The sequence below is a fragment of the Furipterus horrens genome, unplaced genomic scaffold, assembly GCF_987537825.1.
Source record: "Furipterus horrens unplaced genomic scaffold, mFurHor1.1.pri manual_scaffold_4, whole genome shotgun sequence".
Lineage (NCBI taxonomy): Eukaryota > Metazoa > Chordata > Mammalia > Chiroptera > Furipteridae > Furipterus > Furipterus horrens.
The window spans coordinates 51,175,348-51,201,815 of NW_028327174.1; the positions used below are offsets into that span (position 1 = coordinate 51,175,348).

At 37.9% G+C, this 26,468-nt stretch overlaps 1 protein-coding gene across 1 annotated transcript in view; it reads left to right on the forward strand.

Moving 5' to 3' along the window:
- The window catches only part of DIP2B (DIP2 acetate--CoA ligase B (putative)), a 223,562-nt gene that overhangs the window by 169,016 nt on the left and 28,078 nt on the right, over positions 1 to 26,468 (forward strand). The window contains exons 17-27 of the mRNA XM_090273151.1: positions 1,655 to 1,769; positions 2,315 to 2,454; positions 3,104 to 3,240; positions 6,961 to 7,041; positions 9,258 to 9,385; positions 11,129 to 11,243; positions 14,387 to 14,588; positions 21,402 to 21,511; positions 21,635 to 21,715; positions 23,351 to 23,474; positions 26,122 to 26,243. Coding sequence (XP_090129277.1) covers positions 1,655 to 1,769; positions 2,315 to 2,454; positions 3,104 to 3,240; positions 6,961 to 7,041; positions 9,258 to 9,385; positions 11,129 to 11,243; positions 14,387 to 14,588; positions 21,402 to 21,511; positions 21,635 to 21,715; positions 23,351 to 23,474; positions 26,122 to 26,243 — 1,355 coding nt within the window. The remainder of the gene's footprint in view (positions 1 to 1,654; positions 1,770 to 2,314; positions 2,455 to 3,103; positions 3,241 to 6,960; positions 7,042 to 9,257; positions 9,386 to 11,128; positions 11,244 to 14,386; positions 14,589 to 21,401; positions 21,512 to 21,634; positions 21,716 to 23,350; positions 23,475 to 26,121; positions 26,244 to 26,468) is intronic.

The window sequence follows — 26,468 nt, forward strand, 5'->3', positions numbered from 1 at the left end:
AAAATGCACCTGTGTAAAGTGTACAGTTTAATAGTTTCAGTGTATTCACAGAGTTATGCAGCCATCACCGTGATATAAGTTTAGAAAATCATCACCCCAAAAGGAAATATTATACCCATTGGTAGTCACTCCCCGTTTCTCCCCTACTGTGTCCTGCTCCTCAGCAAGTGCTCTTCTGCTTTTTGTCTTACGGAGTTACCTATTCTGGAAATTTTATACAAAAGCAATTATACTGTGTTGGTCTTTTTTGATGAACTTCTTTCTCTTAGCATAATGTTTTCAAGGTTCATCCTCATTTTAGTAGGTGCACATACTCCATTCCTTTATATTGCTATATAATATTTTATAGATATACCAGTTTATTCATCATTTGTTGGATCCATACTCTTTTAAAACCACTTCTTCTTGCTCACTCCTGTACATCCTTTTTCTACCATATCACTAAAAGGAATGAAAAGAAGGTGACTTGATGTGATCAAGTGTCTGGACTTTATGTAAATTCCCCCTAGCAGCAAATCAAATTTGCAAAAGCTTTTCGAGATCTACTATGTCACCTGCTTTCCTTCACAAGCACAGACGTCCTGAGCTTCCACATAGCAGAAGTAGGTACAATGTGAGCTACTGTATTCTTTGTCATAATGGGTTTTTGTCAGTAGTCACATTAATCATCCTGGTATAATAAAACACAGACATGGGGTTGACCTTAATAAGAAACAAGTCAGAGAATATCACAGAGAGGGTGGAACTAAGCCAAAGTGTTAGTACTACGCTGGCTAAAAAGTGTTACCTCAGGGAGAGTTGCTCGCTCAGTTCCAAACTGGCCACAGTGCATCTCTGCTATTGACAGGAAGTTTGGTAGGAGCAGCTTTATTCCAAGTTTTAGCTTTATATGGTGTCCATGATCTTTTATGGTCTGGATGAGAATTCATTTGTCTTTGAAATGTACCAACCATCTTACAGGCACAGTTAAATGTTTGGATGGAATTAATGATACATTTGGTTGGTCAAAATGTCCATGTTTTTTTCTGTAAAATAAAAGACACATTTTTCAGTTTCACCAATAACTATCGATTTGCACATTTTGAGTATGTCAGCTATCTCCCATGTGGTATAACGTTGATTGTTCTTAATTAATGTCTCTATTTGATTGCTATCAACTTCAGTTCTGGTCTACCAGACTGTGAAACATCATCCAGCAAGAAATCTCCAGCATGAAATTTGCAAACCACACATTCAGTCAGTCAAAGCACCTTCTCCATACGTTGCACAAATCTTTTTTTGCTTTTCAGTTATGTTTTTACCTTGAAATAATAAAACATAATATGCCGAAAATGTTACTTATTTTCTACCACCTTCAATATTAAAATGGCTACAAAAAAAAAATTCCCCATTTTGTTAAGTTATTTTTAAGTGCATGCTGATTTGACAGCTCTCACAATACAATCTAAGAAAATTGTTTCGAATGAAGTTAAAGACAACTAAGTGCTACTACAGTCATCTTACAGAAAAAACCAAATGAACTCTTTGCCCAACCCAGTGCAATGAGAGTTCTTATGAGAAATAAATGTATTGGCTTTCTACTCTTTACCAGTTTTTTGCAGTGATGAAAATCACAATTTCAGTTTTCAAGTTGATCTGTTCCAACTCCTTGTAGGGTCTGTGTCATCCTGCGATGCCTTCCTGAGCCTGTTCCAGAGCCATGGACTGAAACCTGAGGCCATCTGTCCCTGTGCTACTTCTGCTGAAGCCATGACTGTCGCAATCCGCAGGTATTGTTCAGAACACCAATGCTCTTGCTGTATGTTACACCTTTGATCAAATGTGCAAAGGATGTTAACTAATTTTCTGCTTCATAAGCCTAAAAGTGAAAATGACTCTGTAAAGCAATTTGAATCATTTCATTTATTTGTCCCACTTTTACACTGTGTGACTGGTAAACTGAAATTTTACTTTAATTATTCTCATCTTGTTTTTGTGAATTAGTTGTTTTTCTGTGTTATTTTGTCCTCAGAGTCCTCACCTTCTTAGACTAGAAATAAGCTATTTTTGATTATAGCTTAAGTATGGAAAATACATTTATAGTATACCCAAGACTGATATATTCTTAACAATTTTTTAAAGTGGACTTTTTCCACCTGAATGAAATTTGACCATGCTTTGTACATGTGAATTTTATTAATTTGGTATGTTTTTGGTAGAGAAAATGAGGTATGTGTGGGAGGAGGGTAGCAAAAGGAAATTTGCTTTCCTACATATTCATATTTTTCTCTTGATATTTCATTTACCAAATTTGATGAGTTTGTTTTGTTTTCAGACCTGGAGTTCCAGGGGCCCCTTTGCCAGGAAGAGCTATTCTCTCAATGAATGGATTGAGCTATGGGGTAATACGGGTCAATACTGAAGATAAAAATTCAGCACTAACAGTCCAGGATGTAGGACATGTAATGCCTGGTGGTGAGTTCTCAGGAGCACCATTTATTTTTTCCCTAAAGATTTGTCATTAGAGATAATAGAGACTAATAAAATGTGGGATCCAAATCCAGGAATCTAAAACTTAGTACATAGTCACTTAGTTTCTCAAAGCCTCTTAACTGTTAAGTAATTCTAATTATACTTACCTTCCAGCAGTATTGTATGATTTAACTGTTGAGTGCTAATTACAGTTGTTCACATGGAAAGTGAAGCACTGAGTGATACTAAAGGTGTCTGGTTTTCACTGTAATTGCCCAGCCGTTGGGACTGGCAGAAAGAGCACACTGCTTCCATGCGTATTTGAGCTTTATCTGCCTGGGGGGAAATTAATTTAACCTGTTTCTTTGGACTTTGTGGTCATTTTTAATATATCAGTGACTTTAAAAGCCTCAGTCTGCATCTGTTATATGGGATTTGTGTGTGTGTGTGCTGAGTATTAAAAATTATTTATTATAAGATTAAAAGATAGAAATTTCAGAGATACCTATGTAGTTTCAGGTCTGATCTTAACATTCTTTTTGGTAGTCTTACTTGATGCCACTCAGTAAATACCCAACTTCCCTGGGTTCACAAGGATGAAGCCAAAGTTTTCCAGGATCTCTGTTTCTTAACTGAATTTTTTGTTCACTAGGGATGATGTGCATTGTGAGACCTGATGGACCTCCCCAGCTCTGCAAAACAGATGAAATTGGAGAAATCTGTGTCAGCTCCAGAACAAGAGGCATGATGTACTTTGGGCTTGCTGGTGTGACCAAAAATACATTTGAGGTACATGATATTAAAGTTTTGCAAGGCAGGTTTGGTGAGGATGTCACTAGGGCAAGATGAGCTGGCTGATGGGAAATAGCAGAATATAGTGGGTAGAAAGCATATCCTCTAGAGCTAGATTGCCCTAAGTTCAAATCCTAACTCTGCCACTCACTAGCTAACGTTGGGTGAGTTGCTTAACCTCTTTGTGCCCCACTTTCTTTATATTTAAAATGTGAGTAATTATAGTACCTAACTCATAGGATTATTGTGAGAACTAAGTGAGTTAATGTTTATAAAGTACTTAGAACAGCACCTGGCACACCGGAAGTGGTAATATTTATCTGATAAATTAGATAGATAGATAGATAGATAGATAGATAGATAGATAGATAGATAGATAAAGAGGCCTTGCAAAAGTTCCCCTGGTGAATATTCCATGGTTTGAGCACAAAAATTTAATTTTGAGAGAGACTCTGTGTGTGTGTCTGTGTGTGTGTATATACACACACATATATAGTGAAAATGAATCCATTCCACAAGTGTAAACTCAGGTTAACTGAGCTCATGAAAACTGGTGTAAACCAGAATGCCAGGTTACTAATAAAATATGGAGAACTGTTTGTCACAGGTCAGATTGCTCCTATCATTCATACTTTCAGTAAGACAAATATTTATTGGACCTTCTATGTGTCTAGCGCCATTCTAGATGTTTGGGGTGTATCAGGAAAACAAACAGAGGTCCTGATACAGCTCATATTCTAGGAAAGCACATTGCTTTCCTGCAGGCAGCTCTGCATGTGAAGCCATATTGTAATGAAGGGTTTCCTGGTGAGCCCGGAAATCAGAACAGGCATTATTAATTGTCTATATTTTATACTTGGGATTGACCTGCCTCAGGGTACCTTTTAGGAAACAGGGAACTCCAGCTGATGGGCCATGTCCCTTTCATACTAGATAGGGCTAATATGACCATAGCCAGTTTTAGTTCCTCAAGCTTCCTTTTTCTGTAATTTAAACTAGTGGTTCTAAATATGGCAGGGCACATCTATCACCCATCCCATTTGAAAATCAGTGCATGTAATTATGTAGTGATAGTTGTAGCTGGTGGCAGAATGTTATATTTATAAACGATGTGGTACCTGAAAATGTTTAGAATTCCTGAGCCGACCATCATTTGTATTTACACAGCTTAAAATGGTATAATACAAATTACTAAATGTTTGTCTGTTATTACCATCATCATCATTGTTATTGCTACATTCTTGCCCTACCGCCAAAAGTTAAGACTAAGTCACCTTGATAGGAGTAGACGTTCATAAACTCTTCAAGCATATGGTTACTGCCAGGTTTACTTTCAGGTGACTAATTACCTCTGCTGAGTGTATATACATGTTACTAATTTAGATCTTACCCTATTTCTCTTATTTTAAAAGTGCTTGGGGGGTTGTGGTGCTTGGACTACATATATTTCTCACGCCTGAAATTTTCATTGCGTTTTCCTTACTATAAACAAGATCCTCAAGCAGTCTTTGAAAATATTGATAATATTTTGTTATGTTGCCTTTCCTAGGAGGACAACTGCCTAATCAAAATTCTCAGATTTAATATCAAGCTGCTAGGTCCATAGTAATGAAGAAACTTCGAAATCTGCAGTATGAATTTAATGATAATGAAAGAGAATAAAAATTCTAACTAAAAAGGAGAAAACTGTTGCCTTGGTTTTACAAATTAAAGTTTCTAATATTTTTCTTACTGGATTCTTATATATAAACCCTGAAGAGTTGTCCAACATGGTTAACATTCACTAGGACAAAAGACCTAGTAATAATGACTGGTTAGAAAATAAAAGTATATTTCAAAAATAATCTACTGGGGGAGAAAATCTTTTTAATACATATGATAACAAAGAGCTAATTTTCCATTGCCGCCATTATTTGCTGTTTGATCTGAGGCAAATGAAACTTTGTGTCTCACTTTCTCATCTGTAAAGTGGAAATTATTATCCTGTTTCATAGGGTTGTCTTCAGGATTAACTGTAAAACAACTGGTCCTGTGGCTGGCACATAATAAGCATTTAATAAATGATAGTTCTTGTTGTAGTTGTTTCCTATATAAAAAAAAGAAATCTTAAAAATTAAAGAGGGAAAAAAACAAATAGAGCAAATAAAGAGGAGACAGGAATAGACTATTTATAAAAGAAATACAAATGGCCAGTAAACAAAGGAAAGGAAATTCATCCACAATGCTAATAAAGAAATGCAGTTAAAGTAACAATGGGATACCTTATTTCTTTCTTTCTTTCTTTCTTTTTTTCCCCTGTTAGATTGGGGAAGTTTGGAAAAACTGATAACATATAGTATGAGTTAGAATATAGGAAAAACAGACAGTCAGATATGTTGTTGGAGTGTAACTGATACAACAGGTTTTGTTTTCTTTTATCCTCACCCAAGGACATGCTCATTGATCTTAGAGGGGAAAGGAGGGAGAGAAACATTAATGTGAGAGAGAAACATCGATCAGTTGCCTCTCATACATGGCCTGAAGGGGGATCAAACCTGCAATCTACGCATGTGCCCTGACTGGGAGTTGAGTCCATGACCCTTTGGTACATGGGATGACTCTCCAACCAACTGAGCCACACTGGCCAGAGTTGATATAACATTTTTATAGGACTGCCTGTTAAAATGGAAAGATTCATGCTTTTTATATAAATGCACAAAATATGTATAGGAGTATTCAGGAAAGCACTGTTTGTAGTGGTGAAAAATTAAAATGACCTACACAGCCATAAAGACTGCTACTTTTTTTTTTTTTTTTTTTTTTTTTTTTTTAAGACTGCTACTTTTTAATAGCTACTAATTCTAATAGTTTACTGAGTACTGATTCTGGGCCAGCCACTGTGCTTATGTCTTCAAATCTATTTATATTCCCTTAATCTTTACCCTAAGCCTGGGTGTTAGAGGCTTTGGGAATTTCATTTTATGGCAAAAGAAACACAGGTTTAGAGAAGTCCAGAAACTTGCCTAAGGTCCACATTACTAGTTAGTGGCAGAGCAGAAATTGAACTTACACTGACTCCAAGGACTATGCTGTACTGACTTCCATGCGATCGTATGTTATAGAACTGTTGTACAGAATGAGACAGATAGAGTATTACCAACTTGTAAAGGTATCCAAGATATATTATGTAAAAAGGCAAGTTGCAAAGCAGTATATATAATATGATCCCTTTAAAAAAAATCTTAGCCACATGGCTCAGTTGAAAAAAGCTTTGTCCCAGTATGCCAAGGTTGCAGGTTCAATCCCTGATCAGGGTACATACAAGAATCAACCAATGTATGCTAAATAAGTACAATAACAAATAGATTTTTTTCCCTCTCTCTCCTTTCCTCTCTCTCTCAAATAAAAAACAAAAAATTCTCAGTATACTAATATATGCATCTAAAAAAAGTCCAGAGAGATAAATAAATTATAAATGATTGTTATCTCTTAAGGGGGGGGTAGGATTCCTGTATTCGCTATTTATATAATTTTAGTATGTATTTCTTATTGTATATACTTTTTTAAGACTTAAAAAAATTTAAAAAAAAATTTTTGCAAGAAAAAGTAGCAAATGTAATGCATACATATGTATGGGAACCTTGTATATATGAGAGAGTCAAGAGATCTGACATGCATGAGAGGTTCTCAAGTAAGAAAAAAACTCTGATTGTCAACTTTCTTTTTTCTGTCTTTTAGGTGATTCCAGTGAATTCTGCAGGCTCTCCTGTTGGGGACGTGCCATTCATCCGGTCAGGATTGCTGGGGTTTGTAGGGCCGGTAAGTGATGCTTTCGTGTTTGTTTTTGGTGCCTCTTTTTCAAATATTTGAACTTTAATTCACAATACAGAACAAATTCTGATTAATCTAAGAGTGTTACAGGGCTGCTTAACTTAAAGTTAGAGCACTTCTTATAGGAATGTCATAAGTGAGTTAATGTTTATTGCTTCTGTTGCCCAAGTTCATTTGACTCCTCCAAACTGAGACATTTTTTATTTTCAAAACTCTTTTCACTTATTCTTGCTACCTTTCTTTGATTTGATTAATGTTTCAGTAAGTTAGAAGTATGCTGAGAAAAGCTTCTTTAATAGCAAATGAAAACTATAATAAATAGGTACAAGCATTTTTATACAAATTTTCAGCAATACAACTTGTATAATAGTAAATTCTGTTTTTGTTTTGTAAATTCTTTGAATGAAAATGATATGTTTTCCAGCAAATGGTCTTTACAGCTGGGTTTATAGAGACAACTAGGGCACAAAACTTATTTTCAAAGAACTCATAGCCAGCGTCATGAGCCATCAGGAAAGGCAGAGAGCCAGGTCATGATGGGCTTTGCCTGAGTGGGAAGTTTGGATTTCACTTTTTAGTAGTTAGGCCCATATACCTCCATCCATCTAGGATCACCTCCTTACCCTCTCTTCTCTTCCTAACAGTTTAAGTTAAGAAAAGATCTGATTTTATTATAGCTCTTTCCCAGCATTTATGGAGGGTGGTGGGGGCAAGGGCATACCTCTTGAGACAGTCACTCTTCTAGAAAGAGCAGTCCACACCTATTGGCTTGACTTCTTCACTCAGCACCAAGAAATTGTTAAGGACCCAGCTCCGTTAGGCTTACACTCCGCTGTTGGCGTCGAGGACAGAGCTCCAGCCATCATATCCTCACTCCAGCAAACAGGACAGAGGGAAGGGCGCCATCCTACTGTCTCTGAAGGAAGATTCTTCGAAGCTGCTGCGCAACACTCCCACTTACAGTTCATTGTTCTAAACTAGTCACATGGCTACCTAGCTGCAAGGAAGGATGAAATGCCATCTTTATTTTGGTCAGTCCTGCCCAGCTAAAAATTCTGTTCCTGTGAAAGAAATGAAGAAATGGACGTGGGAGACTAGCAGTGACTGTCTCATTCTCTTTATTTCTACCACAGCATTGTTCATGCTATGTTGGAAATGACCCGTTCTCTTCTGTCTTTTGGGGTGGGCCAGTGGCTTCTTGAGACTAGAGGTTGTATCTGACTTACATAGCCCAGTCAGTGTGTGGCATTTCATTGTGCTCAGTGAGTCAGATAGTGACATTCACATGGAGATGACTGGATAATGAATATATATACATGGTACAAGAAATTTAGGAATTCTGTAATGAATGAGAAAAAGTTCATTTATTGCAAGTGGGTCCAGGAGGATTATTGATGATAATTATATTAAATAATAAAATTACGTATACAGTGATGCTTTTAGGGCACTAACAGCATACTTTCCTGCAGCTCTGTTATCTTACTGGAAAGGAGCAGCTCCTACAGTCTTCCTTTAATCTTTCTTTAGTAGCCTACTTCTGATCTTGCCAGATGGAAACAGCCATTCTCACATGAAAACTGTTTTATCTCTTCCTAATTCTGTTATGAATTGACTTAACATTTTTCCTCTCTGCCTCCATCACATGAATAAGTACAGAAGATGAACTGATACATAATCATTGCTGCAAAAATAAACTACCTAGTATATAATTTGTGTGCCAGCCTAGTTGCTTTCTTAAAAAATTCCTCCCTAAGAATAAATATGAACAGACCCTAACCGGTGTGGCTCAGTTGGCTGGGTGTTGTCCCACAAAGCAAAGGGTCACCGATCCAACTCCTGGTCAGGGCATGTGCCTGGGTTGCAGGTTTGGTCCTTGGTCGGGGCGTATATGAGAAGCAACCAGTTGATGTTTCTCTTTCTCCCTCTTTCCTTCCCTTCCCCTCTCTCTAAAAATAAATAAGTGAAACCTTAAAAAAAAGAATAAATATGAACAGATTTCCTTCTTATACACTGTAAGATCCCATTAATTATAAGATGCCACTGATTTCCAAGACACTGAGATATGAAACACTCTTAGAACCCATAAAGTATGCTATTGTTTTATTTCTTATATTTTTCATGAGATTTATTTCAAGACAGGAAGTAAAATGTCTGCTTTACTATTTAAATTATGGAAATGAAGGTAAATCATTGTTATCTTTCAGGGCAGCTTGGTGTTTGTGGTTGGAAAAATGGACGGGCTACTGATGGTTAGTGGTCGAAGGCATAATGCTGATGACATTGTTGCTACTGGGTTGGCCGTGGAGTCAATAAAGACTGTTTATAGAGGAAGGTGAGCAGTGTGGAGTTCACATGTTAACATTTTCAGTAGAATCTAAATATGTCTGTTGGGTGATTGAGTTGTATTCTGTAGATTCTCTTTCCACTGACTAGGTTATTTTTGGTTAAGCATACAGAAACCAGGCTTTAAATATTTGTCTTTAAATGTCTGATTCTTTGGCTATAATTGAGAGAAATAAGACAATGATATTCTATATTTCAGTTTTTAATTATTAATATTTGTCGAGTCCTGAGGACTGAGGAGAATTCTAAAATGTTGAAATTCCTACATTCCTTCAATACCGAAATAGTCCCAGTCAGTCTAATTAGGTAGATGCTATGCTGTAGGAGTTTTACATCTAAGAATTGTTTCTCTTACTCATCTCTAACTAAATTATTATATCATTTTAGCACAGATTGACATAGTACATAAGTGCTAATTTTAAATTCCATAGATGAAGTTAATTAGGTAGCCTTTTTTCTTTGCTTATTAATTCAAGAAAAGATATTTGGTTCATATTTGAGTAATTGATGTCCTATTTGGTAGTTTATAATCATGGATACATGTTTTTAAAGCAATCTTGGTATCTCTTTAGTTTTTGAAGAAGAAAAATGAATTAAATCAATAGAGAACTAGTGCCTGAAATGCATAGTTTTTGTTGTGGTATAGCTTCCCATGAGATGTAAACTCCATGGGGCACTAGACTTCTCTGTCTTTGGTCGCAGCTATATCCCCAGCACTCAGCACAGCACCTGGCATACAGTAGGTGTTCATTAAATATGTGTAGATAAAAGGAAGGAAGGGAGATGGTCACATGTGCAGGTATATTCAGCTCTCCGCTGAATTATTTTATCCATTCATTCCACAAATATTTATTGGGTGCCAACTGTATGCTGCTGTTCTAGATGCTCGGGGTGTGGTATTAAACAAAAGAGGCCTTGTGAAGTTCACATTCTCATTATGGGAAGCAGACAATAACCACATAGAGAAATAAATAACCTATGAGATGATGACAAATGCTATGCAGAAAATACACACAGGAGTGGGAGTGTGCTTGCCAGTTTATATAAGTTGGTCCAGGAATGCATTGCTAGTAAGGGGACATTTGAGCAGAGACCTCACTCAAAACATCCCCCTCCCCCTGGCCTACCAGGTCCTCCGTGACCGCCTTGGCCCGGCTCTGACCTCTCCCCACCGCTCTCTGCTTCACCACCCTGCTCCAGGCACACTGGCCTTCTTGCTGTTCCTCAAACCTGGCAAGCTCGTTCCTACCTCAGAACCTTTTCGCTTTCTGTTCCTTCCGCCTGGAAACCTGTTCCTCCAGATCTTCGCGTGGCTCACGTCCTCACTTCATTCAGGTCTCTGCTCCAGTGTCCGCTCGTCAGGGAGGTGCTTCCCCAGCCATCTGCCTTCAAAGTACACCCGGCACACCACTGCACCCCTCGCCCCCCTTTTCTCCTAGTGTATATTACAGCGTGACGTTATTTTATATTTATTTGTTTGTCCTGTCTCTTGACATGCAAACTCCACAAAGACAGGGCCTCTGTCTTACTGAGCCCCAGCATTCACAGCAGTAGTGCTTAATACATGTGGTTGGAGTCCCTGTTTTGATAGTGATGATTGTACATTTTCTTTTCTACACTGCTAATTGTTGGCTAGTGTGGTGGGTATGTCTCTTCTCTGTGTTTCAACAGAGCAAAGCAGATAGGACTGGTTGCGAAGGGAGTCCTGATGTGTTTGATCTGTTTCTCTTAGAATTGCTGTGTTTTCTGTGTCTGTGTTTTATGATGAGCGCATTGTGGTGGTTGCGGAACAAAGACCCGATGCTACAGAGGAAGACAGTTTCCAGTGGATGAGCCGTGTGCTGCAGGTGAGCACCCTTGAGTCTTGGTCAGGGCAGTGGCTTTGTTGTCAGAGATGGCAGCAACCCATGCTTAGCAGTTTCTTACGGACTAGTTATGCCACCTTATTTTTTTCTTGCCCATCACTACCTAAATATTCTGGGCACTATTAGCAAAATTAGATGATTGATACCATTTCTCCTGTGGACCATGTAGTATTTTTCTGCTCAGGTTGACAAAAACAATTAAATTAACTTGCTTCCGCAAATTCTTTCACTTTTTTGTTTCTGAGTGTTTACAACTCATGAAGGTTTCAGCTATCCATATGTGCGGACACTTCTTTGACAACAGTCAATCCACTTGTCAACAGCTACAGTCTTACTACATGTTGAAAGTGGCACCTGGAGTGCAAGGGATGCAAGAAAATATAGGATCTTGTTTTTACTCTGAAGGAATTTTATTGTGGAGTTAGAGATCTAGGTGACATAAACCATTAGGGAAAAAGAAAGACTTCAGTGTGAAGGATCTGTTTCTAGAAAGGGCAGGCTAGAGAGATGAAAGGAGCTTACTTAGTCTTCATTTAGAATCACACTTTGAATCCCAGCTCCACTCCCCACCACATATGTGCCTTTAGTCAAGTTACATAACCTCAATGAGCTTATTTCCTAATCTATAAGGTGGGCATAAAATTATATTATAGAGCTGTTAAGAGGATTAATTGATAGTAATTAGATAATTAATTGAAATATTTTAGTGCCTACATTCAGTAAATAATGATGGTGATTATTATTAATAGCAAAAATAATAATCATAAGCATAATCACCAATAAGGAGTTTAGGGAGGCCCACTCTGTCTTGAATAACATTCCCTTTTACTCTCCGTCCCCTCCCTCTTCTTTATTTTTCTACTTAGAATTTATCACCATGTGAATATGTTTATATTTATTGTATTCTATATCCACTATATTATAAGCCCCTTAAAGGCCAAGACTTCATCTCTTTTGTTCCTTGCTTAGTCCCTGGAACCTGTTAGCTCTGCCACCACATCTTCATAGTAGGCTCAGTAAATGTGTGTTGGATAAATGGAGGATCTCAACCAAATACAGACTCTCCATGCCATAGCAGCTTACATGTTATTGGGAGTGTTGCCAACATCTATAACTTGTCTGCTTGGGATATTTGGGTTTATTAACTAACTGCCAGTTAGTGGTAATTTTGTAGGAATGATACACGCATGAGATGAGTGATAGAACTAGATGACTTTTTAGATTTTTTCCTGTCCTTAAGGTCTGTGATTCTGAACTATCAGCTGACATAACATAGGCTATTTGTAGTGGAAAATCAGAGACAAGGAAGAGAATCTACTGAAGATACACTAGACAGAAAAGACTGAAGAAGGTGGGACTGGGTTGATCTCTGAAAGATTGTTAAGAATGCAAAGAGAATATTTTAATACTGTTCATATTTTCAAACAAACAAACTGCTTATTTCATTCATGATGAACTTTGGGGCATAACGGTTGAATCTTGTAGTAAATTATGTTTTTTCCTATCACAGGAAACTGAAATTCCCCGAAATGTATGTTACTGTTCCCTGGAAAACAACTATAGGAATTAAATGCTGTGCTAATACACTAATTAAATTCTTCTAAAAGTTGTTTGGGGTCTGATTTGGACGTGAAATAAAAGGGCATTATTTTCTCAGTCTGTAGCTTCTCAGCTTGGAGCACTTAGATTCATAGTAGAACAGTAAGGATCCTGTATGTTCTGGTAGTTGGAGCCCAGCAGTTGTTTCATTTCAGGTCTGTGTATAAGAAACTAAATACCTAACTCAGCACGTTCTAAGGAAGTTGGTCAATAGAAAACTTACAAGATGGTGAATTCGGTAGGGAATCTAGGCTACATGTCATTTGCTAACTTTCTGTATGCTTTAAGATACCAGAGCCTTTGGAACTCTGCCAGACTTGCCAGTTCCCAGTTGTCTCTGTTGATTAGTAAGATAGTCTGAGGAATATTGATTTTCAAATTTATTCTTTTGCCCTTTTACATTGTTTCAATAAAAGACCTTGTTGGTCTATCATGACTGTTGGTGCATTCTTGTTTTAAAGCTGTATTTCCTTTTCAGTAAGACTTGGGGGTAATACAGTAGAACCCTCAACTGGTACATTTAGTTGTTCAGTTAGTTTTAAAAGGTGGTTGAAGCAACCTTCATGTAATCTTCCTTATGTTCCCTCCTTAATTTCAAATGCATAAAAGAAACTATGGAACTCTTACTTTGTGGAGCACTTGAGGTCTTGCTCCCAGCATATGTTGTCAGTTTGACACGAATAAACTTGTAAAAATTCTCTTTAAGAAAAATAAGCAAAAATAAAAGGTGATTGAAGCAGAAAATCGTAAAAATGAGAAAATAAGTTAGATTGGAACATGAGTATTTGAAAAGGGACTGAAACACATAATCCTTACCTTTTAGAATTCACTTGCCCATACCTATCAGCAGTAGTATTTTTTAGGAGCTCATCTTTAATGAGTCTTTCCAAAGCATAATTCTTTTCTGTTGTTTTGCACTCATATTTTATCAGTTGATATAATGGTTAATTAAATTATGTGAGCAATAACAAGAAAAATGGGCATAAAAGGTGTAGAAGCAAGCACAGCTGACGCTCAGCAAGCATACAGATGTGTGACCGGGAGCAGAAGTTCACTCAGGGAGCTGGTGGCATTCAGTGCTCAGTGTGTGGTGGTACTTGCCCAGATGTTTTGCAGAACTGATTTCCTCCTAATTTGGTAAACCACTTAAGCAGGAGCCCAATTATAGAGCTTCTGTTGTGTTCATAATAAAAAGTACTTTTAACTCAGTTTAATTGAGCTATGTTGGGAAGCTAAAATAGTAAAAGAACCAAAACAAATTTCTTACATTATCACTCGAGACCATATTGAGACTTGCAAGTCTGTGTTCACCTCTGTGCATTTCGATTGTATCCTACCCCTTCTGTTGACCTCTACCATCAGTGAAAGGATTAGATACATGGGATCTTAACAATCTACCAGATTCTGGACCTAGAGTAGAATGGATAGAGAAAGAAAAATCCTAGAGTAGGATAATGAATTATGCTAGGACAATGTCAAATGTAGTACAGTAATCTCACCTAATACTATTCTTTTTATTTTTCTAGGCAATCGATAGCATTCATCAAGTGGGGGTTTATTGTCTTGCTCTGGTGCCTGCCAATACATTGCCAAAAACTCCACTAGGAGGGATTCATATATCACAAACAAAACAGCTCTTTCTGGAAGGATCTCTGCATCCATGCAATATCCTCATGTGCCCACACACATGTGTGACCAATTTGCCAAAACCCCGGCAAAAGCAACCAGGTAATATGCTGACTTTGAATATGTGATACTAATATTATAAATTCAAGAAGCTGAGTTCTTTCAACATGATTCTTTCTCTAAAATTAGTCTTTACAGGGATAAATACCATATAAGAATAATTATCAGTTGACTGAAAGCAGGGAGAACTGGGACCCTGCGAAATAGGCTTCTCCGAGTTTACTATTGGCTTCCTCTTCTGAGAATTCTTTTTTTTCTTCTTCTTTTTTATTTAAAAATTGTTTTTAAATTATATTTTGTTGATTATGCTGTTACAGTTGTCCTGATTTTTCCCACTTTGCCACCCTCCACCCAGCACCCCTATTCCCTCCGACAATCCCCCCACCACTGTTCATGACCATGGGCCATGGGTATAAGTTCTTCGGCTGCTCCATTTACTATACTGCACTTTATATCCCCATCGCTATTCTGTAACTACCTATTTGTACTTCTTAATCCCCTCACCTCTTCACCCATTCCCCCAAACCCTTTCCCATCTAGCAACCATCAAAATGCTCTCCATATCCATGATTCTGATTCTGTTCTTGTTTGTTATGTTTTTTAGATTCAATTGTGATAGATATGTATTTTTTGCCATTTTATTGTTCAGTGTTTTGATCTTCTTTTTCTTAAATAAGTCCCTTTAACATTTCATATAATAATGGTTTGGTGATGATGTACTTCTTAGTTTTTTCTTGTTCAGCAAGCTCTTTATTTGCCATTCGTTTCTAAATGATAGCTTTGCTGAGTAGAGCAATCTTGGCCTTAGGTCCCAGCTTTTCATGACTTTGAATATTTCTTGCCAGTCCCTTCTAGCCTGTAAAGTTTCTTTCAAGAAATCAGCTGATAGTCTCATGGGAACTCCCCTATAGGTAACTAACTGCTTTTCTCTTCTTTTAAGATTCTCTCTTTTTCTTTAAACTTTGGCATTTTAATTATGATCTTTCTTGGAGTGGGCCTCTTTGCATCCCTCTTGTTTAGAACTTTCTGTGCTTCCTGGACTCTCATGTCTATTTCCTTCACCAAATTAGAGAAGTTTTTGTTCATTATTTTTTCAAACAGATTTCCAATTTCTTGCTCTTTCTCTTCTTCTGGCACCCCTATGGTGCTAATGTTGAACCTCTTGAAGTTGTCCCAAGAGGCTACTTATACTTTTCTCTCTTTTTTTGGCTTCTTTTTTCTTCTTATTGTTCTGATTGACTTGTTTTTTTGCAACCCTGTGTTCCAAATTGTTGATTTGATTCTTGGCTTCATCCACTCTACTGTTGTTTCCATGTAAATTGCTTTTTATTCTAATTAGTGTATCCTTTGTGTCTGACTGGATCTTTTTTATGCTGTTGAAGTTGTCAGTAAGTTCCTTGAGCATCCTAATCAGTGTTTTGAACTCTGCATCTGATAGATTGCTTATCTCCATTTTGTTTAGCTCTTTTTCTAGTTTTGATCTTTTGCTTCATTTGGACCATGTTTCTTTGTCTCCTTGTTTGGCAGCCTCCCTGTGTTTGTTTCTATGTATTAGGTAGAGCTGCTTTGATTCCATGTCTTAGTAGTGTGGCCTAATGTAGCAGGTGTCCTGTAGGGTCCAGTGGCACAGCCTCCCCTATCACCCAAGCTGGGTCGAGGTGCACCCTTTGTGTGGGCTGAGTACACCCATCTCTTGTAGTTGAGCCTTGGTTGCTGTTGGCAGATCAATGGGAGAGATTTACCCAGGCCAGTGAGCTGTAAGGATTGGCTGTGGCCACTGACCACCCACTTCTGCCCTCCATGGAGGATTAACTATGCAGGGGCAGGGTGGTGGTGCTCCAGCTGGAGCCAATACCAGCCATTCATATGGAAAAGCAGCTTGGGTGGGCCTGTTAAATTGGGTGGTGCAGTCTCTGGGAATCTCCAAGGCAGGTTCAAACAGTGTTAGCCAGGGTGATGGAATCTCAGATATGGCAGCAGCTTGTGGACTGTATGGCTCCGTCTGGGTGAATGTGGTTTCTCCATAATTTTCAGACTTCAGCTCTCTTTCTGATGGTTCCGAGTGATGGTTTTTCTATATTTTAGTTGTAATTTTGATGTGGTTGAACTAAGAGGCAATCCATGTCTGCCTATGCTGCCATTTTGACCAGAAACCTCCTAATTCTTAGTAGTGTTCCTCCATTTCTTAGGAATGTAAGATATGGTGTCAGGATGATCAGAGTCCCACTTGCAAAAATGTAGAATAAAGCAAGTCCTATAAGGGAATGTTCTGATAATAAGGATAGCTAGTATTTATTGAGTGCCTACTAAAAGCCAAATATTAGCTAATTTTTAAGTTTTACAAATGTGATCCTGAAGCTTTGCCCCCAGTTGTGGAAAGTAAAGTTCAGGAAAGTTAAAAATTGTGCCCAAGTCATGCAGCTAGTTAGTGGCAGAGAGTCACACTAATTGTGACTCTAAAATCCACAGTCTGAATCACTAAGTTACACTGCCTTTCTGTTAGGACTGTCTTACCTAGAGTCACCCCTCATTCCTTTTTAGTTTTAGAGGTCTGATTTGGGCCTGTAACACCTCTGAGGGGAAAGATACTTAATTCAGAAATCGCTGGATTATAAGCACGTACTTCCATTGGTCATGGTTGTCTCTAACCAATCACTTCTTTAGTGATTAAATTTAACACTTATTTATTTCAAATAAAATTTGTATTTGTATTTCAAATAAAATAAATTTACTGGATTGTAAGCACAGATAAATAGCATGTTTGGCATTTGCCATATTCCTATGACTTCAAGATGCAAATAAGAGTATGTGAATTGCCATATTGGAAAAAAAAAAAAATAGTTTTACCCTTTTACCTAATATCTGAGCAGACCTAGATCATAGCACTGAATTAGGAGGCTGAAAACAGGAGTAATTGATTGATGGTTAGTCATGTTAAACTGGCAGTTTAATCTAACATGAAATCATTAAATTTTACTGATGTTTTTTCAATTAATTGAGAAGTTAATGAGAGTCTCCTGGTTTCCTGTGTGCCACACATGAGAACCAAAATCTGGCCTTTACAGGTCCTGCTGCTGCCACACATCAGCCTCCAACTGTATTGGAAAGAGAAGATAAAAGTGGGAAGACTAGGAAGGGAAAGGGAAGTGTGACATTTAATTATATTTCTATAAGACAGCTTTTACTGAAAAGTAAACATGAATGTACAGTAATAAAATATAGGTAAGCCTCTGACTCTAGGGTATTTTTATCAGGATATTAAAATGTAATATGCTCTACTGTGCAGTAGTTATTACTTCAGTTGTCTGGTGGCTAAGATCATATCACAGTTGTTTATCTAGATGTTATTGTCAGCTCACCAACTAACCTTATCTAGTAACAGTGTGTGTAGAGTTAAAGTATATGTGATATTTATCAGTTTCTGCTAGTGGAAATAAGAGTTTATGGAGCCTGATACTCAAAAGGAACAATTAAAATCAAGAGGTCTGTATGTTACTAATTAAGAATATATAAAAAGAAGTATGTTCATATTACCTGCCTAAGTATCTGACAGATATATGAAACACACAGTGCTTCTCCACCTCAAATCCTGTTACCACTGAGTCCTACATTCATTTGTTATATAAGTAAAATCCTTTTAAAATAGCATTTAATCTAGGATTCCTTTAACAAAACTTTCATGACATGGTAGATGCTTAAAAGATGCTACTTAGAGACATAGTAGATGCTTTAAAACATTGCTTTTGCTAGCTAGATTTTATCTAATTTTATTAAATGATAACACCTATTTAAAAGATTTATTCCTATCCTGTCCTGGCTACTGTGGCTCAGTGGATTGAGTGTCAGCATGCAAACCAGAAGGTTGCTGGTTCAGTTCCCAGTCAGGGCACATGCCTGGGTTGCTGGCCAGGTCCCCAGTTGGGGGCATGTGAGAGGCACAGATCAATGTATCTCTTGCACATTGATGTTTCTCTCCCTCTCTCCATCCCTTCCCATCTCTCTCAAATAAATAAATAAAATTTTTTTTAAAAAACCTTTAAAAGATTTATTCCTAAGCTCACATAAGCATAACAGCCACCTGTCTGAGGATAGAAAGCATTAGGTTTGGATTCTGTGTTTTTGCAGTCCTGTGATTACCTGCTAAGATCTTAGTGGGATACATACTGGTCAGACCAAGGCAGTTGGAAATCATGAGGTGGGGATTGCATGACAGGTTGGGGTTTAAGAAGAATACAGAAAGTGGGGATGGGTAGGAATGAGATTTAAAAAAAAAAAAAGAGGGAAAGGAGGATGGAAAAAGTGTTAAGGTAGTCCAGGGGGAAATCGCATTGATATACCTATCAGAGCTGTTGTCTAAAGAGCGGGAATGTGTTATGACTGGCTGATTTTGTCTGCGGGTTTCAGGGAAACATACAGCAAATTAAACAAGAGACAACTTATCGATTTCTCAGGTAAAAGAAAGGCAGAACAAGGCAGTCCAGTGTTAGGAGGGCAGCCCCTCCATTGTTGTGGTTCTGCTTTCCCACCTTTTGGCTCTGGCATTGTATCAGTCAACTGTTGTTAGAGATAGACTGTACACCAAATAACTCTAAAGCTCCGTGGCTTAGAATAAGAAGCATTTATTTTTCACTTATGGGAGGTGGATCTGTGGAGCTCAGCTGGCATCAGCTAGGCTGGGCTCGGCTCCAGGCTGTAGGTTGGGTTAGAGTCGTTCCATGTGTCTCCTCATCGTGGGACCAGCAACTACCTGGGCCATATTTTTCGCGAAGCAGATGGCAAAAGCAAGAAGCCAAGCCAAACCACACAAGCATATATAAAGTTTCTGTTTGTGTCATGTCTTCTAATATTTCACTGTCCCAAACAAGTCAGTGCAGCAGATAGGTATACTCCCTCCTCCAGTGTAATCACAGCAAAGGACAGGGAGGAAAGGAAGAATTGTAAGAAAATAATACACTCTGCCACAGCCGTACCGAGGCTCCCTGACCTCCAGCCGTCATCATTCCTGCTTTCCAGCTCGCAGTTGGGAGAAAAAGGCAAACAAAGGAACACCCTCCCCCTTTAAACATATTTTCTAAAAATTGCATATATTATTTCCTGCTAAAGAATATCGTCCTTATTTCAGGCATTTGCCCAGCTACAAACTAGGAGTTCTGTTTTTAAGGAACAGGGGGAGAATAGATATTGGAGTTGTTGACTAATGGTCTTTGCCACAGGGAATGTACAGAGTTTTGTGGGGACAGGTATAGCAAAGTGTCAGCAGCTGGCCTAGATGTTGCTGCTTTCAGTTATTTTTCACTCTTTGTGACCCATAGACTCAGAAAGGTACATAGAAGGACCTGGGGAAGTTGCTGCTGAATTATTTTTGTTGTTTTAAACTACTGTGAAAAATTCACTTTTTGAAATGTCACACTTTTATTATTTTACAGTGTGAATTCAGGATTGGGCCTATATAAAAGGCTCTCCAACATGATATATCTGTAACTTACTATGCAGTTTCTTAGGAAGGAACTTGGCATATTATACTCAAAAATGCAGTAAGGCACTTTGTAAACTCAAAGTGTCCAGCAGTCAGAGTGTCGAAGTACTTTACTCTTTTAAAATTTTTATTCGATTTAAAAAATATTTTAATGTTTTATTTTGAAATAATGTCACACAAAAAGTTACCAAATAGTGGCAAAGAATTTCCTTTGTATCCTTTACCCAGCTTCCCCAAATTTTTAAAAGTGAGTTATAATTTAAGTGATTTTTTTTTCAGATGCTTCAGTATATTCAAGAGCAACAGATTTTGGCAATAAAAGATATTTAATATTAATCTAAGCATAGCATCAAAATTACTCAAAACTCAGCTGACAATAGGTATTGTTATCGTCTTAGTTTAACTTGGTAGAGTCTTAATCGTTAAGTGACCACCAAGAAAGGCATACCAAACACTCTTGAGAGAGGGAGAGGTCTTTCTTTTTATTCTGAAGTGCCAAACCTATGGAAAAGTTGGAAGAATAGTATAATGAACACCCATATACTTTCTCCTAGATTCACCAGTTGTTACCATTGTTTTTTTTCTGAACTCTTTGCATGTAGATTGCAGACATCATGATACTTCACCCCCAAGTATTTCAGCAGTGTATCTCCAAAGAATAAAAACATTCTCTTAAAATTTTCCTAATTAACCACAAGGTCATTAGCCTATGAAGAAATTTAACCTTAATACAATGCTTTCATCTAATAGTACACAGTCTATCTTCATATTTGTCTACTTGTTTGTTATAGATGATTTTTTTAAAAGCTGATATCCAGTCAAGGTCATGAATTCCATTTGGCTGACATATCCTTTAATTTAAAAGCTCCCAGACATGGATGTTTTTTAAGAGTCCAGAGCGGTTGTCTTATAGAATGTCCTACAATCTGGATGTCATTATTCACTTTTAATATAGCATTTCTCATATTTTTGATGAGCTCACCCTCAGTCCTTGTAGATAGCAGATTTCTTTCTAGACCAGATATTTATTGCTGTTAAGCCCACTTTTTGGCTTGTATTGTGACTGGAGCAGATGCAACCAACCCCCTCAGAGTGAAAGCTTCCCTATACCCAAGCTATAGGAACCCACCTGCTCCCCTCCACATTCCACTTTCCACCTTTCCTGTGGTCCTACTTTGTTTTTGTATTTATTTGTGTATGTGCTTATTGGTTGCATTTCCCCACTAGAATTCAAGCTCTTTGTCTTGTTTACTCCTGTGTCCCAGTGCCTAGAAGAATAGTAAATCCATTTGAACCAGTTTTGGTCAGTCTGAAAATACTCTCAGGTATATAGCTTGAATTACCATCTCCAGAAGGTTGAATTTTGCCTTTACTTACAGGTGTAGGCCCTGCTTCTGTGATGGTTGGGAACCTGGTTGCTGGAAAGCGGATAGCACAAGCTGCGGGAAGGGATCTGGGGCAAATTGAAGAGAATGATTTGGTGAGGAAGGTAAGTGTTCCAGAAATGGTGAATTTTACCAACAAGTCAAGGACAGAGCTTAAACTTCACATAGGAGATGGAAAATGTATTATCCAACTTTTAAAAAGTTGCTGACCCTGGTTCTTTTTTTAGCACCAGTTTCTGGCAGAGATATTACAGTGGCGAGCCCAAGCAACTCCTGACCATGTACTCTTCATGCTGTTAAATGCAAAGGTATGAAAAATTCAATTGTATATCAGATCAGCTGAATGTTGTGGTAGTATCTTCGATGAAGAGTACTCTTCAACTCTTTCACTCATCAAAAAATTTCTGTTGCCAACTCTTGAGGAAGGAGTCACTGCTTTCTCCTTGTTTTGATATATGAGGATAAATTGGGCAATTATTCAAGGTTGAAATGAAATATCCTGCAGTGTTATTTAATACTGTCTCTTCTTATGTTACAATCAAATCATCTTTACTTCTGTTAGGAATGGTGGGGCTAGTGCAATTACATATATCAACAGATGGATAGAATGCATTATGTTACGTAACTTTTACCTAATTTGACTTTTAATTCTTTTATTTCTACCAGGAAGAAAGGGACTTTAAATGAACCTTTCTTTTACTTACATGTTTGTTTGTTTGTTTGTTTTTGATTTTAGAGAAAGAGAAGGAGGAGAGGGGGGAGAGAGAGAAACATTGATTTATTGTTCCACTTATTTATGCATTCATCGGTTGATTCTTATATGTGCCCTGCCTGGGGATCAAACCCACAACCTTGGCATGTGGGGACTATGCTTTAACCAACTGAGCTACCTGGTCAGGGCTAGATCAATATTTTAAAAACAGGAGTTATTTTTGGTACATACTTAAATGATTTATTGCTAACAGATAAAAAGCAAATTGAAAACTATTCAAGAGTGTGTTTAATTGTCTCTTTCTAATGATGGTTCACCAGAACATTGTATTTTATAAGTTACATATTCTGTGGGAGGGCAGAGTCAGAGGCTGAAAGTACTGTGATCATAGCATATAACAGTATTTCCCACCGGCAGGGGTCTGTCCTGACCCCCTAGACTCTGATCTGTTTTGCATGCGTGCATACATACACACACACACACACTTTTGAGAATTTATGTCAGTGATAGAACCTAATAAGAAAAATATGCTGAAAAATATGCTGTGCATCTCAGTGGAACAACAAATTGATATCTGTCTGACTCTTTCTCTCTCTTCCTCCCTCTGTCCCCATTCCTCTCTCTCAAATCAATTAAAAAAAAAAAAAACCCAGCTCAGTGCTCAGTGAATCTTGAATTGATAATAAGGGTATTTATGAAGACTCAGAGGAGAAATTATTCTCAGGATCAGGAATAGTTGGCCATTTTCTAATCTGATAATCTTTATTATTAGCTAGTGAATCTGATTAATTGTTGCTGTTTTATTTACATCTTTGCTGTCAGAGCCAAATATATGCTTAAGGCCCAGCAAACACATGTGACCACATGGCCAGCATTATTGTCCTGACCTCACTCCTGTCCCTATCTTACTTTTACTTCCTTTATTTTCCCTTTACTTTTATTTCCTTATTTAAGTTTTTAAAAATTCCTGTGTGTTTTTAAAGCTATTTTAAATAAGAAAGTCTATAAGTACTTATGTTTGATTTAAATTAATGTTAATATTCCTTAAGTACCTTTGAAAAAAGGAATACCACACATGTCTTTTGTCAATAGAGGAATTTTCACTGGAATTGATAACTAGCTAAAAATAATCTACCAAGGCACAAGCCTTTCACATACTGTATAATGTCAAATTAGCTATATTTGTTACTGTTTTATTTTCTTAATGGACTGTACTTCCTCCTTTTTAAAGGGCACTACTGTGTGCACAGCCAGCTGTCTTCAGCTTCATAAGAGAGCAGAAAGGATTGCCTCAATTCTTGGTGATAAGGGACATCTAAATGCAGGTGACAACGTGGTGTTGCTCTATCCACCTGGTAAGTGTTGAGTTGGTAGACTGGACGTAAGTTCCATTACTAGGCTACAAACTGTAAGAGGACAGGGGCTCAGGGGCACCATACATGACCATGCAGGCTGTGCGCCTCCCAAGTCTGGAAGTGCCGTGCACATAGGCTAAGGTGGGAAGCAAGCCTCGCCCCTGGAATTGTGTAGTCTGATGGCTCCTCCAGGACCATGTCTGCTATATTTACATTGCATTTCCATTATCTAAGCACAGTGCCTAGCACTATGGTAAATACTGAGTGAATGGATGAATGAATGAATGAATGAATGAAGACTTCCCGACTTTTGAGATGCTTTGTTTCTAGGAGTATTCAGGAATGGGACCATTTTACCCAGTTTCCAAAAGAAAGTTGTCCATGAACTCTTGACTTCAAATTCTTCATATTATGATTGATGTGTAGTATTCCTCAATAACTGCTTCTTTCATCTTCCATGCTCTAATTTAATTCAACAACCTTCTTGTCACAGTAAAAGGGACTCAGAATTATTTGATGACAGTTTGATGTAAATATTCAAAATTTTAGGTGAAATATTTGAGTTCCTTTCTTTATACTTCTGCCACCTAACCCACTCATATATCCAGTCTTCTTTGGCCTTTTATACTCCTTATTTCATTTTGCTCTGTGATTACTATGCTATTTTATTTACATTGAAACTAAGATTCTTAGGCCCTGGCTGGTTTGGCTTGCTTGGTTAGAGTGTCATCCCATACACCAAAAGGTTGCAGGTTCGATTGCTGGTCAGAGTGCATATGGAAGGCAACCAGCCGGTTTCTCTCTCTCTCTTTCTCCCCCCTCCCTCCTTTCTTCTCTCTCTTAAAAGAATGAAAAAAAAATGCCCTCAGGTAAGGGTTTTGTTTGTTTGTTTGTTTGTTTGTTTGTTTGTTTGTTTGTTTAGAAGGTCATTTGGTAAAGGAATCCCTCCTGTGGTGTTCCTGTGATACCGTTTTCCATCTACCAGTTTATGACATAGTGGTGGAGCAGAACGCTTCCTGAGGAGGCCACCCACCAAGTCCCAGTTATGCAGAGTCTTCTTCATATTGAGACACGCTTTGCCTTTTGCCTCCCTAAAACTTGTATTCACTGATAGAGCTACGTGTTAGAAGTCTCATCACTCTTCATGTACGAGGGAGGACCAAAAAAAAACGGAATTATCTTCTGGAGGGTGAAGCCCTTGTAGTACAACACCCCTGCCCCCCCAGCTGGCGTTGTTGTGAGAGGCTGTGTTTTGGCTTCAGTGAATTTTTTTGAAAACTCCTTCAACACATTTGCCCATTTTATGATGGGTGATTTATGAGCACACCTTCCCATACTGTGCTGAGTGTTCAGCAATTTTTGACCAAAAATGGCATGACTCCCCATGCCTCCCCCTCCCTATTCACCTGATCTTTCCCCAAGTGACATTTTCTTTTGTTTCCCTTTATGATAAAAGTCCTCAAAGGGAAATGTTTTGTCAATGTGGAAGAGGTGAAACAAAAAATGGCAGAAGCATAAAAAAGCATCAAAATCCACAAGTTCTAAAACTGTTTTGAGCAGTGGTTAAAACATCTCTCTAGATGATTGCATCAAATGGAGAGTACTTTGAAAGAGACTGAAGTTTAAATATGTAAGAGTAAATACACAATTTTTTATAAATTCAGTTTTGTTTTTTGCTCCCCCACCCACCCATAGTGGCCTTCTACATATTTAGAGAAAACTCAGGTGTTACTAATCTGTCCTTTCTCTATTCTTTTATTTACCAAGTTCAACATCTTTAATTTCTGCAGTTATTTTCCTATGTGACATCAAGTAATGATATAAAAATACCTTCTTTAGGTGTCTTTCAAGAGTTTTCTTTAATTCTGACTTCCTTTCTTCTTATTGATTCTCGACTTCTATTTTTTTAAAGTTGTTTTCTATACTTCCTTCTTTCCCTTCTATTCCTTCTTGTTTTTTTAAGATTTTATTTTTTTTGTTTTTAGAGAGAGGGGAAGTGAGGGAGAGAGGGAAAGAAATATCAATGTGTACCCCCACCTGGGGACCTGGCCCAGAACCCAAGCATGTGCTCTGACTGGGAATTGATCCAGGGACTCTTTGATTCACAGGCTGGCGCTCAATCCACTGAGCCACACCAGCCAGGGCCCCTCTTATTCCTTCTCAATTTAAAAAATTTATTTTTGCCTTGTCACATGCCTGGGTTGTAGGCCAGGTCCCCAGTTGGGGGAAGTCAAGAGGTACCCACACATTGATGTTTCTCTCCCTCTCTTTCTCCCTCCCTTCTCCTCTCTCTAAAAATAAATAAATAAATAAATTTTTTAAAAATTCTTTTGTCAGTGTCTCTGTTAAATTATGGTCTAGTCCTGGCTAGTGCGACTCAGTGAATTGAGTGCCAGCCTGCGAACCGGAAGGTTGCCGATTAGATTCCTGGTCAGGGCACTTGCCCGGGTTGTGGGCCCAGTCCGTGGTTGGGGGCACAATGTATCTCTTCCTCTCTCCCTCTCTGAGAATAAATAAATAAAATATTTTTTAAAGATTAAAAAACATATGATCTAATAACCCACTTGGCACATGACTTAATAAACTGGTTTGGGAAGCTTTGCCTTTTAGTTTTGCAGTGACAGACAGCTAAGCGACTCTCTTGCAGGCATCGAGTTAATTGCTGCATTCTACGGCTGCCTGTATGCGGGGTGCATACCCGTGACTGTCCGACCTCCTCACGCTCAGAACCTCACTGCCACATTGCCCACAGTCCGCATGATTGTTGATGTAAGTACCAAGCAGATCTTGTCCTCATTTCATAACATCCAGATTCCGACAACTAAGGATCCTAACTAATTTCCCACTTCTGTTGAGTCAGAAAGTCAAATCTGTCTCCTAAAAACTGTGTTTCTCCTTAAGCTGACCAAAGTGATCACTTTATTCAGTGAAGGAATATGGAAAAGTGGTTATTGGTGAGATATAGAATTGTGTGCATTTTTCATGAACATTAAA